Below are 14,935 nucleotides of genomic sequence, written 5' to 3'. Positions count from 1 at the left end.
ATAACAAGGTTTGACACTTTACAAGCCAGGCAGAAGGGGGAAGAGGGCGGAGATAAAAAAGGGAAAAGTGAGACAAGAGGAAGAGGAAGAAGAGAAGAAGACTCACAGCTTTCAAGCTGCATGGTACAGGTCTGAATGTCCATTGGGAAATTCTTCAAGTCCATAGGGCAGGACAGGGTAAGAGTCAGCCTGAGATAGAAAAACAGATTGGAAGAGAGAAGAGGAGCAATAGGAGGTGTCAAAAAGCACAAAGGGGCTCGAGGAGAAGACACCAAACACAAGGAGAACTGATGGGTTAACAGATTAAAAGAACAGTGAAATAAATCAGTGACAAGCTTTGTTTTGTTTTTATGAAACAGGAGGTTTGTACGTGTGCGAAACAATAAAACTACAAAAAAAAAAAAAGAAAGATTTTCCTTTTAAAACATTAGACTGGAGAACATATTGAGTTACTCTGCCATTTGATTACTCGTCGCACCACAGTAATGGCAAAGTAATTGGTGTAGGCATCCCTGCTTTTATTTGTTTTGGTGTTAATGCATTAAGCCTGAAAGAATCCTGGAATATAAGAGAGAGAGAGAGCTATTTGGGAGTCTGTCTGGAGGAAAGCTGTGTAATTACCTGCTGTAATGCATCGCCAAGAGGCGAGAAAAGAGCCGCCAGCATTATATACACACAGGCACCCATTTGCTACAGTGTTATGATGACACAATATCTTTTTCACCAGCTGAAGAACAAACTACAATTACCGATGTGATTGACTCTCCCAACATTCGCCTAAATTGTGCCATGTATTTAGAGCACACAAAGATGTTTGATCCATAATTACCAAACATAGTTAGTAAGCAAATCTAGAGGACGCAGTAAATCAGTGGAACGAGGTGGTGATTATCTGTGTTTGCACGAGTCTCAGTACAACAGATGATTTATGTCTCTCGCTACTTTGCAGAAGCTGTTGCATCTTTCAGTAAATCAGACGGGGGGAATAATGAAATCCCATTAAAACGTCTACATATTTGCGTTTTAACTACATTTTGAAACAACATTACATTTTACATAAAAGCACCCAAGAGAGGGATAAAATAAATGTGTGAATAACCAGTTTGGTACCATAACTGTGTGCTTACATTTCCAAAATGGATCAGCTTAAAGGTGGAACATGGGAACTCTTGCAGGAAGAGATTAAAAGGCGTCACGTGACTTACAGCGGAGTAATGCACTGTGGCGCCAGAGGATTGACCCAAAATGGCCGTGGGAAAAGTTGTTTATATGATCCTGGTTAAACTGGTCTAAAATAAAAAGCATTATAGCTAAAACATCCGTTCTTTTTGCAATAGGAAGCTAAGACTTTGGTCTCCTGCCTAATCATGAAGTATGTACGTGGTGAAGTCATGTGACGTATGAAAGTCAGATTTTTAGATTTCTTTTAAATTTATGAAATAATTTCAATACTCATCATTTATTATTGTTTTATTGACTTACATAACCTTTAAGCTGAGGTTGTACAGATTTCAGGGCTATGTAGCGATTGAAATTACATCACAATGATCAAAAATACCAATGTGGGCACAGGCGGATTATTTCTTCTGCAGAGTTCAAAGGGTTAATAAGCCATCTGCCAACTATATTCAAAAATGTAAATTGTGCATATGAACTTATTTTGCCTCTCAGACCAGGACCACATGATCTGATTACATTAAAGCAGAATGAGATGCAGCCAATTACACACCATACTGCAGCTACATCTCGATTAAGCTACTGATGTCATCCTCCAACCGGCCGTTACAGCAGCCTACCCACCAATGGCTCTTATCTTTATTTACCTGATGCTGTACAGAACGCTGCCATCTTGGAAAATCCGAAGCAGCTTGTTATCGGTGGTGACCTCATGGAAATTGGCTCCTTTCTCGTTTGCGAAGAATAAATCGGGTTTCCAGATAGAGTCCAACATGGATGGATCCAGATCAAGGGAGTCATCTGGGTATTCGCTGTACGCCAGGCGAGGGTCATTCCATTTTTGCCGTAGAAATACATTGAGCCTGTAGTCCTGTGGAAGAACCCAGGGGTAGTTAATGGAAAATATATCACCAGTGGAGGTTATAGTATAGATGGAGAGCTTAGAAGTGGCTCATACTGCGGTGTGATTTAAGTTTCTGGGAATGTTCTGTTACTGCTCACTGCTGCAGACTTTTCTCACTGAGCTGTTGTGCTCTGTGAAATATCAGACTTTTAACAGCCCCCTTTCTTAGATGGAATATCACATTAAAGTCCTTTAAATCTATGATGTATAATCCATTGTGCCTTATTTCCTTATTGACAAATACCAGAATTCACTCAGTTCCACTGCTTAATTTTCTTTTAGCCGGGAGGCATCATGATGTGGGGAGAACAGTGAATAACCAGGACGGGATGCATAAACGATGTGTGCGCACAGAAACCATGCATATGCCTTTTATCCCCCATAACACATAAAGTGGTGTTTATAAAAGAAGAATGTGCAGTGAGAAAGTGCAAACCTCACACATAATTCAGACCATGCATGTTTTTCTAGGAGGTAGACCAAGGCCAATTTTACTGATTGCGTTATTATTTTGCAGTCGACAGCTTTTTACAATCGGAGGTAAAATTTATTAGAATTTGTCTGAAATTATTATTGATGCTTAGACTTTGTAAAGTCTGTTTCAATATGAGCTGTACAGATTAATCATTGATCATCCTTCAGATGTTTCAGAATGATGATTGAGAAATTACCGCAACGATGGTTTGGTTAACTTTCTTTCATTTACGGGCGAATAATTATTTAGCAATTGGAAAGTAAAGTCAGTTAAATTAGGTAAATTAAATTAGTTTAGAATTACATGGACTGTAATTAAAGAGTAAAATTAAGGCAGAATTGGTCAGTTCTTACATAAGAATTCACTTTTTAGCACAATTCTTCATTGCCAGTTTCCACGACAGAGCCAAGAACTGTATTTGAACTTTCCACTTCAAATTGATGCTGTACACTCATTGTCCAATGTGAAGGCTGCTACGTCGTTCTCTATCAAATGGATATAACCTGTATGTTCCTATAAGAGTTAACGTTACACTTTACAGTTAGTGAAAAGGTAAGGACAGTGACATTTTATGATTCCCCGCATTGTCTTCATTTACTATTTTGGAAAATACTAAACATATTTCATCCAAATGGGTTACCAGGCAGGCTGCACTGTCCATGAGAAGCTAATTACAGCTAAAGTTATTATTATCCTACTCTTATTTATGTTGAAACTACCCACATGTTACAAAAAAACAATGCAGACTAAACTTTACAGGCAGTAAGGTAAAGGCAATTATGGGTTAAAATATGAGACCACACAACTACTAACAATCTGCCTTTATGATGCAATAAGGGATTAATTTTTACTCTTCAACTACCCAAATACTTACAACTTGTCATTATACTGATTTAACTGATTTTAGTTTAGTTCATTCCTCGCAATTTCTTCACGTAACTGTCGGGGCTATAAATAAACCCAGCCTTGTGTAATAAACGTGCGTAATGAGTTGAGGGCTGTTTTGATGCCGTTGAAGAGCCTCGCTGATGAGAAACAATCAGTTGCACTTTTTCTTTGCTGTTGTTCTCATGTGCAGGTCTAATGAGCGGTGGAGCGGGCTCAAGCATCAATATGTAAATGGGTGTTTGAGAGCGTTTTTATATATCCGTTTATGGAAAGTTGTTGGAGTGGAAATTATTCATAATCATGATTGCACATGTGTCAATGACTGACACTTATGAAACAGAATCATTTGTTCATTTGTTAATCTACACAATTTTCTGCATGTGGTCTTAGAGGACTTGAAACCAGGTCAATGGTTGATTTGAGGCATCGCTCTTGTGTTCATCTGGCTTCACCGTGTTCATCAGATTTTTTGGAAAGTAACTGATCGGATAAGACGGTTTTACTGTTTGTTCGATTGTTGCAACCATCAAGTGCTGCTGGTGAGGGTTGGCGAGACAAGGACAAGGACAAGTACCGAACAGTCACTCCAGCCTGCAGCCAGCACATGAGTAATTAATTTAGAATTCTAATCTGTGCAATTAATTCAGAATTCATCTTTGGGCACTGTAGATTGTTCTTTTCCTTGCCTGTTCACTTCATTTATCACAATGAAGAGCACGCTTCACCAGCGTATACAATGACTTCATTAGTGTTGTCGTTTCCAGGTCTGACCCGACTGGAGGTCTGACCCTCTGGGTCTCCCTCAGACACTCTTTAAACAGCTCACTGCTGCGTTGTGCTGACCCAGCAGCTCTCGCACTGTAAATGCAGACTTTAGGGCCGAAACACTCGTCCTCTCTCTCATACCCGTTTTCATTCACTTTCTCAATTTTTCATTTTAATTGCAGAGTGGACAGTTCATTATCAGCATGTCAGTGACCCATTGGTCTCTGAAGGTTGCACTGTTATGCTCCAGGAAACAGAGAAATGAGGGAACGGCTTCAGCACTGAGTGGATTAGCAAAGAAGTTGGTAGGAAAGAAAGAGGATGTACTGTTTTCAAGATTTATACATAAATCACGCGGGGATGCAACCATGCCTCGTAACAAACTTCTGTTCTTTGAGAGTTGTCGCTTTAAAACATTTTAAATCTCCAAGGTCTTCTTACCATTGTAGTTTCTGTGATGGAGCCAAAGCTGTTGATGAAAATATTACAAGTGACATTCACAGGTGGACCTGAGGGAAGGAAAGAAACAGACTGACATCACACATCTTCAACATCAACATATACATATGGATATACATTTATCTCCTGTGGCTTTTTAAGACTTACAGTCGTTTCTTCATTTCTTAAGCTCACCAAGTCATTGTGATGGCATCAGTTCTGCTTGTCTTTATAACGGCACAAGGAGGAAGGATTCGTTTTTTCCAGGCCTGCCACTTCAAGTTTAATTACAGCCAAAAAAAAAAAAATCGTATTTACTGAGACCGACTTCAAAAAGACTGAAGACAAAAGTCGAAGGAATGACAGATAACGTTGGCATTGTTAACTGTCGGAGCAGAGAGGGTCACAGAGACGTGTCGGCCCACATTCTGTCTCTGTGCAACCCTTTTTGAAAGTTGTGCTTAAACTGTGTCTGTTGAATGTTTAATTCATTTAGCGGGGCGGCTGTGGCTCAGGCTCAGGGGTAGAGCCAGCATCTTGTTATCGGAAGGTCGCTGGTTCGATTCCCCTGGTCTGGTCCCAAGTGTCCTTGGGCAAGATACTGAACCCCAAACTGCTCCAGATGTGCTGGTTGGCACCTTGCATGGCAGCCACCACCATCAGTATATGAATGTATGAATTACTGTAAGTTGCTTTGGACAGAAGCATCTGCTTAATGCCCTGAATGTAGTGAAAAACATCACTGGAATTTAAGTTTTCATCAACATTATGAGAAACGTATGTTAAATTTGTTTTCCCTACGATTTCCTGGAAGAAGCTCTCACAATAAAACATCTGCTCATTAGCAGCTACAGCATGGCTAACAATGCTGGTTGTGTTCAGGCTTTGACTGATATATATAAACTTGTTAACACTTATTATATAGATATTTCTTCATCTCCTTTTCGGTCGTGTCCTGTGTAAATATAATGTTATATTCTTAACTGGAATTTTTGTCCATTAATCCCGTTATAAATCACAGAATCAAACTTGTCTGACAATCATCACGTTTGAAATCATGCCAGAGTTTATGACATAACAACATAAACCTGAGATGTGGTCAGCTTCTGAGCTCTCACAGCACAGATCCTCTGGTCTTTGTTTTGCTTTCTAGTGCTTGTGCTCTCTACTGGGATTTCTTGAGGGCTACTGCGATGGTCTTACTTGCGATACCTTTGAAGTTGGGTCTGATGCGGGCATCATATCCTGACGTCTTCCCCATGAGCTTGTCCAGGAAGTCTGAAGGCGACAGCTGCGGTGCCCTGCCGGGGGGCTTTATCTCCTCCTTACAGGAGCTCAGTCTGACATTACCCGGGGAGGGAGGGAAGGCGGGAACAAATGCAAAGAGAAAGAAAAGAGAGAAAGATTTGGGAAACAGCAGTGGAGGAGTGTGTATGTATAAGAGGTAGCAGCGGGGGTGGTGGGAAAAAATAATGAGAATCAGAATAAGAAGCCAACAGCTATCACCAAGTCAGTCATCAGCAAAAAATACCCAGCGGTGGATGAGGAAATGAGGGTGAAAAATGATGAGTGAATGGCTTGCCTCAGCTGGCAACTAAAAGCTTATCTATTTCACATCATGTCTGAGACTTATTGTGGTTGTTAGGCCGTAACTACAGAGAAGCAAAACAGACTCAGAGGTAAACTTGTCCCTCTCCTGTGCCTCCCACCGCTCCTGGCTTAGCAGGGGTAAGGCTTGACAGATTGATGGCTCAATTGTAATGCTATGAATGTCACACCAGGGAGAGGAAAGAGTTGATACAAGCTCCAGTGAGGCTCAGGCAGCCACTGACAGGAATAACCAACAGGCCCGAGTGAAAGCAGAGAGAGGAAGGGACACAGAAAATCTTAAAGAAAGACCGGAGGAAACAAGGAACAGGCGCTTTGCGGCAGGAAACCCAGTTCATAATGGATTTGATTTCCAACCGGGCCCCTGCTGTAACACAGCTGATTGCACCCCATGCTTGTGATACAATTGTTAACAGTTCACGATCTGTCATGATCTGAAACTCTGGAGTACAGACAGCGGGTTCAATCCCCTCCGAGGCACAGCTTTACTGATGCATGAGTGTGTGTAGCCAGTCACTGATCCACCAATCTCATGGCCTCTTCGCTGTATTTAGAGTCACGTACACTGCATCGTCAAGAGCTACAGGATCGAGGATGTTTTCAGGACTTCGAAAGTAAAGCTGAGCTTGTAATAGCTTGTAAATGTGTAGACAACAGTTAGGAATTGTTTGGAAATGAAGCCACAGTGATGGCTGCAATTTTGACTCCTTCACTGTATTATAATTAGGAAGCTATGGTTAAATGTGCTATTGCATGTTGCAGTAAAATATGCATAAATAGGTCTCAGGGCCCACCAGCTAATCACACAATAATATCCCCGGGTGAACAGGCACTGCCATTTGGATATAATCAGTGGCTCTGCTCCCATTAACTGAGCAAAGACCTCCACTTCCCTGTACCATTACTCAGCCTGAGTTTTTCTCCACTACTATTTCAGCAACAATACTTTCCAGAGGGTTTACTCTGAAGATAGTTTCAGCCGTTCCTTGTTTGCTCTCACACAGATTCCTCTCCATCGCACCTGCAGCTGAAGTGTCCTTGCTCACTCTTGATTCGTCAATGATTCCCACTCTTCACACTGAAACCAGCATGTTGTCAATATCTCAGTGTTCTCAATAGACAGCACCGTCCTTCGATGTCCGAATTTGAATGAAAGCAGCCATCGGGATAAATCGATCGAGGAATAAGTGTAGAGTGTTGTGTTGGCAAGGCTGTAATTTGTGTCAAGACCACCTCTTGTTTGTTGAAGTTGCCTTCCACAGCAAAAAAACAGCGAAAACGTACATGAGTGACTCCTACATGCCGCAGATAGTCTTTGAGAGTCCGAGAGGATAGCTTAAGGAAGCCGACAGCAAGGACTACGACAACAGGATGGAAGGATGTATTCACGATGTTAAGTTTCATGAACTTGCTTGAAACAGGCCAAGTCGTTCCAGTCTTCAAGTTTGAAAACGAGAGGAGCCTTGATTTTTTTTTCTGTTTAACAATATTTATCCACTCACTGAAATCTAAGCATGTTACTTCTTTTACTTTGAAAGTGATTCGTAGTGTACACCTCTACACATGAGTAGAAGTCATTCTGTCACTGGCAATTTAGTTTGTTCATTTTTGTTCCTTAGCTTAGGGACCGCATCACCATTCATAGACACTTCAGCATGTGCTGTTATCTTGTTACTGTACTAATTAATTTGTACAGAATATCTTTTTCTGATTTGTAATTTCAGCTGTGGCCATGTGGCCAAATAATTCATCATCATAAAGTAACACATTTCATTCCTAACCGTCCAATAGCTTCCATCCCTGGAGTCACGCTGCGAGTACTGTATGGCTCAATCTAATACAAGGACCCAGCACCATTGTTGATTTTCCCAGTGGAGCTGTGCACATATCTCAGCCTTTCTTACATTATAAAGCTCAGCTCTCACTGGTCCCCTGACTCCACTCCAATGCTTCTGGCTAAGGTCCACTCTGTACTGTTGCTGATTTTACAGTATATTGGTACCCTTTCATCCTTCTCTCTCTCTCGCTCTCTCTCACAAACTCTGTTACAGACTCTCACAGGTACACTGGGAGATTTATAGTCAGACTAAGAGTAAGCCATTGATAAAAAAAAAAAAAAAAAAGTCTGTCTTGGTTGTTCTTGTTTTACGGATATAAACAAAACAATAAAACATCCTGTTAGGTCTCAAGTGTGATTTTCTCTGACAGGTGGTCACAAGCTTTCAGAGACGAATGATGGTGACAATAAACTGTAGTTTTCAAGAAATATTGATGCAAGCGGAAAGAGTCTCGAACGCAACTGAATGCACTGGCAGAGATTTGTGAATGTGTCTTGACATAGCTGGCTGATCTAAACGGGGTTCAAACAGTCAACGTCCTCAGTCTTACCGAGACATGGCGAGTCTAGTCCGTAAGACAAGGTTCATTTCTTACCTCTACACTGTGTACAGAGGACGACTTGAAGTCAAAACCAACACATACGCACTTCCTCTACAAATTCTAGTGCAATGCAGCCTGGATCTGTGGAGCTGTGTGAGTCATTTCTACTTATTGATGTTCATAAACAGTAAAGACACAACAGTATGAGATCCCTCCGCTGTGTTTCTATGACGCTTCTTGAAACCGATTATATATATACTGTTTATATGACAAATAGTGGGTGAAGCTTTCGGCTCTGAAAAGTGAAGCCAATGGGGAAGTGCCTTAAACCTGCACTCTTTCTAATGGCCAGCAGGGGGCGACTCCACTGGTTTTCAAAAAGAAGTCCGATTGTATGTAAGCCTATGAGAAAATTAACCTACCTACCTCACTCAATTTATAACCTCAGTAAACAGCTTCCTAATGATTGTATTGTGCTAATTGCTAGTTTTAAAGTCTTTATTAATACAGCATGATGTTCATTTTGTTTGTTTTAGGGCGTGGCTATCTTGTGTTTGACAAGTCGTTACCATGGTGAGTCTTCGGGTTCTCAGTCAGTTCCAGTCACCAAAAGATCTGTCTCGTCCAAATATGGTCACTTCTGGCTGTGTCATGGTTTGGGTTTTTGCTATTTCCTGTTTTATATTTATGTCATGTTTTACTTCCTGTCTTTGCCTTTTTTCCCACCTGTCCGTTCCTTGTTCCTGCCTTTGCTCCTCGGATGTACTCCGTGTTCTTGCTTTTGTTCCCTGTGGCTTTCTGGTTTGTTCTTCGTTTTCTGTACTTTACTTTAGTTTTTTTCTTGGATTCTTGTTAGCCTGTTTGTTACCTGCCCCTTTTGCTTTTTGGGGATTTTGCCTTTATTAATAAAGCCTTTTGTTTTTTAACCTGCCGGCCTCTGTGTCTTGCATTGGGGTCCTTTTTTTGGCTTAAACACAACACCAAGACGACAAGAATACAATAAACTAAGAACACAACACGATTAATTATGCTCAACCTTGGATTAATCTCCAGTAATTGCATGTACATCATGAATTAAAAAGGCTTCATCCTTATATTCTTTATTTGCATTTGCTTTTTTAGGGTGACTTTTAATTATTTGATGTTATTCGGAGTAGGCATATCAGAGGTTTCGATTTATCAGAAATCCAGCATTTCTTATCCTCAAAACTAGATTGTTGTTGCTTTGGGAATAAGGATTATTTTTCTTGTAATCATAGTTTAAGCAAACTCTTCGTAGTGAGGTGTCCTGCTGAACTTCTCACCCCGTGCTGAGGGAGGAGCTGCGGATCTCTGCCTTCCCTCTGGGCCTACATCACCTCTCCATCATCCCTTATGCATTTCAAAGCGGATGCCTTAGTAGTGCTTCAGTATTGACTATAATATATGACGGACAGGGTGAAAGGAGAAACAGCTAATGTCTGTTTTTTTACAAGCACGTCAAAAGATTTTTGATCTTTAAGTTTCTGGCACAAACACGTCCGCAGTGATGAGTCTTGATGAGTTTTATAGGCTCTGCAGTCGGGAAAAAAAAGAATTCCTTCCAAAAATGTGTCTTCATTGGCAAACACTATCTGGTTTTAATGTAATATTATACAATTGTATTCAGATGTTAAGTCTTTAGGAGGTTAATGTACTGTTCGACAAGTCACTTTAAAATGATATCTACCATTTCTAGTGACTTTAAAACTACAAGTGTAACTGCAAGTGCTTCCTCAGAACCCTTCAAAGCTAAATTGGTTCTTTGTCTGAATGATTTAATTATTAAGATGCTCTTTGCTGACATTTAATGAGCCTGACCTTCTGCTTCCCTCTACGTCCCTTTCATCTGAGCATCCGTGCCAGACTGCTGTCGAGAATACGTAACAACTCTCCTTTTTTCCTCCTTCCATTACAGAGCAAGTTTTGGCTGTCACTCTCTTGTTAGCAAGTGACTTTATTTTGGCGGGGGAAAGCAAAGCTGAATCAAAGCTGAAATGCAGCTGTATACACACACACTTTGAAATACTAGAAAAAACACAGGTGGTCACACAAATGTGGAATTCAGCAGCTTCTAAGAAATGATTTCGTCTTTCTTTGAAATGTCAGTACGCCAGCCAGTACTCCAGTACATCTTTTTTTGCTTTAATTAACTTAACGTTTGTCTCTCTCAGGAGAGGCCTAGATAGACATCGCAAACATGGTTTTAATCTTGCCAACCTTTCCAGATATAGACCTGCAAAGTGATCACACAGACTTAAAAATTAAAAGACTTCTATTCCTGACGTAGTTTGTACGGCAGTTGTTCATCATCCTGTGCTCACATAACTCAAACGAGCGCAGCTATGAGAGGCAAACACTGTTATGACAAACAGCAGATCGACCATGTGAATCCACTGCATGTGCAACTCATCTGAAGAGAAACGCTGCATCTGATTACCGTTCCACCCCAACAGGCCCGAAGCAAAACTTCCAGTCAGCCATTAATTTTAATCAAAGTATGTGTACACATGACGAATGGCATGTAGTCATTTTCTGCTAACATGGATGCATGGGCCAGTGTTGGACATGGTCGCCTTGGTTTCCAGATTTCCCTCACATTTTTTTTCTTTCTTAGCCGCACTGTTTATAATAGGCGTTAATCCAAAATCGTTACAAGATTCCCAATCAGGGCGGTTCCAGAAGCACCACACATGTTCAGCTCAACCCTTTCAATGACAAAATGTGTTTTTGTTTTTTTACGGTCATTGCCAATGTTCGTAAAACGTTCATGCTCTACAATGTATCAGAACCATCTGAGAAGTCGTCCTTGGAAACTGTTTGGAAAAGGGAAGGTGCATTCAACAATACTTGGCAGGTGATTGAATGAAACATCTGTCTATCACAGGCTTACTTCAACCAATCAGATCAACGAATCATACGACGAAACAGGAGAACAGAACCAGCGGAGCCCACTGGTATATCAAACTCTTGCCAAATCTTTATAATCGATATTAACCTTCAGTGTCGTTCTTTGCTCTCCTGTTCTGATGTAATTTATTATATACCAGCATTTAACCTCTTGAGGAGCGGCCATTGTTGTTTCCAAACCAACAATCACTTTTCTCTCTGTCGTCGCATCTAAACCATGCTTGTAGCTGCCAGTAGTTCCCTTTAGGATGCTGATTGGTCCAAACAACTGTGGTTCTGCACATAACTGGAAGCCTGGCGAGATAGATTCTTGTGTTACCTTGTCAAATGAGCTGCCTTGCAAAGTAAGTTTATAGTGTGTTCATAGTGTGTTAGTGGGTTATGACAAGAGCAAAGGAAGAACTTTCAAGATGGATGAGTCAAGAAAATATCCGACTTTAAAGGTCCAGTATAACATAGTTGATGGTTGAGTTTCCAACTCTTCAAGTATTGACGTTTTGGGTTGGTAGGTTGGGCTGGCCACCAACCTAAAGTATATTTGACAAGGTGGGAATGAGAAACAATAAACTATCTCGCGAATTGGACGTTTAACTTCACTGTTCGTCTCCTGTTTCCAACCAGCAGTCAATGCTCAACCAAGTGTCGACAAAGGTCCCGTAACATTAACAAAGTCATCATTTTCACCTAAATTAAGATGTTTTGCTACCTTTTAACCCAAACCATGATCCTTACCAAACCAAGCAAAGCTGTCTCTGTGCCTAAACCTAGCCAAACCCAAACACAGCATTGTCAGATTTTGAGAGTTACTTTTCCAACAGTCATTTGTTACTATTTTTTAAGGCATGATAGCAACGTCAGATCAGAAGCTCTTACTTCCTTCCAGGCTCACAACATAAAGGACAAATCCTGTATTGAATTGTCCAAAATGGTTATAATTCCTTGGGATATAGGGATGTTGGAGCTAATGTTTTGAGATGCATGTTGAGTTCCAGTTATAATATGAAGTTGCAGAGGGATCCTGTAAAACCAACTTTAACTGCTGACCATTTAAAAGCTCCCCTGAAAAGTACAAAATCCTGTAAATATTATCTAAAGTTAAACATTTCTGTGACAAGACAGCTCAGGCAAGGAATGAAAGGGCAGCGTATCTCGAGAAATAGTTCCCGTTTCCAGTGTGCTGCATCATTTAGTTACAGGGAATATATAACCATACACAGTGACAGAAGAGAAGCCGGAGCTGTCACTCTGTATACAGAACATAAAGCTCAAAAGGTATGAGGACATAAATGGACTGGGGAGAGAGGCGTAGGGAGGCAAGGTCAGCAAGAGACCAACATTTCTTTACATTTGCAAAATTCCCTGCAACATAAAGCCTATACTACAAATATGGTCAGACATAAATGTTAAATACTTACCTTCAGATGTATCTTATATAAACTGTAGTTACTAAACAAAACTGGTTGAGTGGTTTTCCCTTAAAAACAACAAGGAGTGAAGTTATCTTCTTATTATGCACATTTGAATCCTTGTTGAGCCTCAGATTTGGAGGTAACAGATCAAAATGATCGCTAATTAGATGGGATGGGATTCTGCCCATGGAGTGCAAACCTATTCTGTTAACTGCGTTTTCATTAAGAAGCTGGTGATCAGAGAATAAAAAAGCACATCACATCGCAGTATGGCTGTTCCCTGGTTTCCTACGAGGAAGCACTGGGGGATATCAGGGCCATTAGACATCCATGCATGAACGTAGGAACTTTTTTAGTGCCATTAGCGAAATGGGAAACGGAACAAAACTGCTCACTCCGCCTGTTGAGACACATTGCTCTCATTTCCTACTCGTCACATAGCCCTCGACGTCCACTTGAGCCTTAGGTATTTCTCTCACTGAAGGGCTCTCACTCTGAGGTTGAATGCAGGGCTCTCAGACCATCAAAACAACTTTCTTTCATACGAATTGACTCATCCCAGTGACAGGACTTGGATTAAAATACTTCGAACCACAGATCTGCTTCATGATTATACCATGGCAAGTCATTTTTTTTGCCTTTAATGACCTGTGTAGCCCTCATCTTCACACTACAGCATATGATGGCCCATGGCTACCGCTGTCTCTCTTTTTGATCAATAGGCTCATTGGGGAATGAGATTTGAAGCACACTGCAATTTACCCTTGCACATTTATCTTCAATGACATGACCACTGCCACTCCTGCACAGTGACACCTTGAGCTATGGAAACATGGACGCAGAACGGTTTCCTGCAGGAGAAACCTTCTCGCTAAGCCTGGCTAACACTGACGAGGAGACAACATCTGGATGTTCGGTGAAAAGTGGAGTTCATCGACAATAAGCCAGATTTAAATAGGACTGAGGACAATTTAAAAATTCTGCGTAGATTAGGTATTCAGCACAGAGGTTCCCTTTGCAAGGCAGATTACTAGAAATTATTCCACCGGGTTTATGATGTCACAGGAAAAAAACCTACAGGGCAAACATGCATATTCAGTCTGCAGTGGATAGATCATAAGATGGATGGATTTGAAATTACTCCTGAATTTTTCACACAGTTCATTTTTGCATATGAATTCCATCTGTACAGCAATCTGTCATTATGCAGGAAGAGGCTGACGAGCAAAAGGCTGCTGATTTACTGTCTAGAGTTAAGAAAGACAATGGGCTACATTCAGTTTTACTGCTTTTGTTCCAGACATGGCTGCTGACCTTCCATATTTCTGCTTTTGTCAATACATTGAATGAAAAGACCAAAACCAACAATGCACATTGTTCTGTCTCTCAATACTTTCAGGCTTTGCTAAATCCCTTAAAAGAAACAAGCATATATTGACATATATTGAAAAACCAGTGTTGGTTTGTTTGTTGGATTGTCAGCAGGATAACACAAAAGCTACTGAACCAATTTCAACGAAACTTGGACGAGGGATGGATCTCGTCCCAGAATAGACCCCATTAACCTTTGGCGCAGGTCCGGACAAAGGGATGGATTCAGGATTTTTTCCTCACTTTCTTCAACATTGTGAGATTTTTCAACATTTTTGTCAATTTCAGAGGGAACAATGTGTGGATCTTAATGAAAGAGATCTAGCATATGTAGGTAGCTGGTCTATAATATGTTATAGATATAACTATATATAAAATGGTGTTTGTCAATATAAAGGGAAAAAGGTATATAATTTTATATATTCAATACTATATTGAACACCTTTAAATATATATTTCAATGCACATAAGGATGACACTAATTTCAAACAAAAGCCTGTGTCTACTCTTTATATCATGTTAATATGTAATAACAGAAAATATTGTCATAACACTTGACATAATGAAAAAACCTAGAATGTTACTGTATTAGAT

The 14,935-nt window shown here is 40.5% G+C and overlaps 1 protein-coding gene across 1 annotated transcript in view; it reads right to left on the bottom strand.

Annotated features, from left to right (window-relative positions):
* Positions 1 to 14,935, bottom strand: part of glra4a (glycine receptor, alpha 4a) — a 48,276-nt gene that overhangs the window by 14,292 nt on the left and 19,049 nt on the right. Inside the window, exons 2-5 of the mRNA XM_073487111.1 lie at positions 5,859 to 5,986; positions 4,650 to 4,717; positions 1,824 to 2,047; positions 107 to 189 (exon numbers count right to left, since the gene is read on the bottom strand). Coding sequence (XP_073343212.1) covers positions 107 to 189; positions 1,824 to 2,047; positions 4,650 to 4,717; positions 5,859 to 5,986 — 503 coding nt within the window. The remainder of the gene's footprint in view (positions 1 to 106; positions 190 to 1,823; positions 2,048 to 4,649; positions 4,718 to 5,858; positions 5,987 to 14,935) is intronic.

The sequence above is a fragment of the Pagrus major genome, chromosome 18 (assembly GCF_040436345.1).
Source record: "Pagrus major chromosome 18, Pma_NU_1.0".
In the NCBI taxonomy this organism is placed as follows: Eukaryota; Metazoa; Chordata; class Actinopteri; order Spariformes; family Sparidae; genus Pagrus; species Pagrus major.
This window is presented reverse-complemented; position numbering and strand designations above follow the sequence as displayed.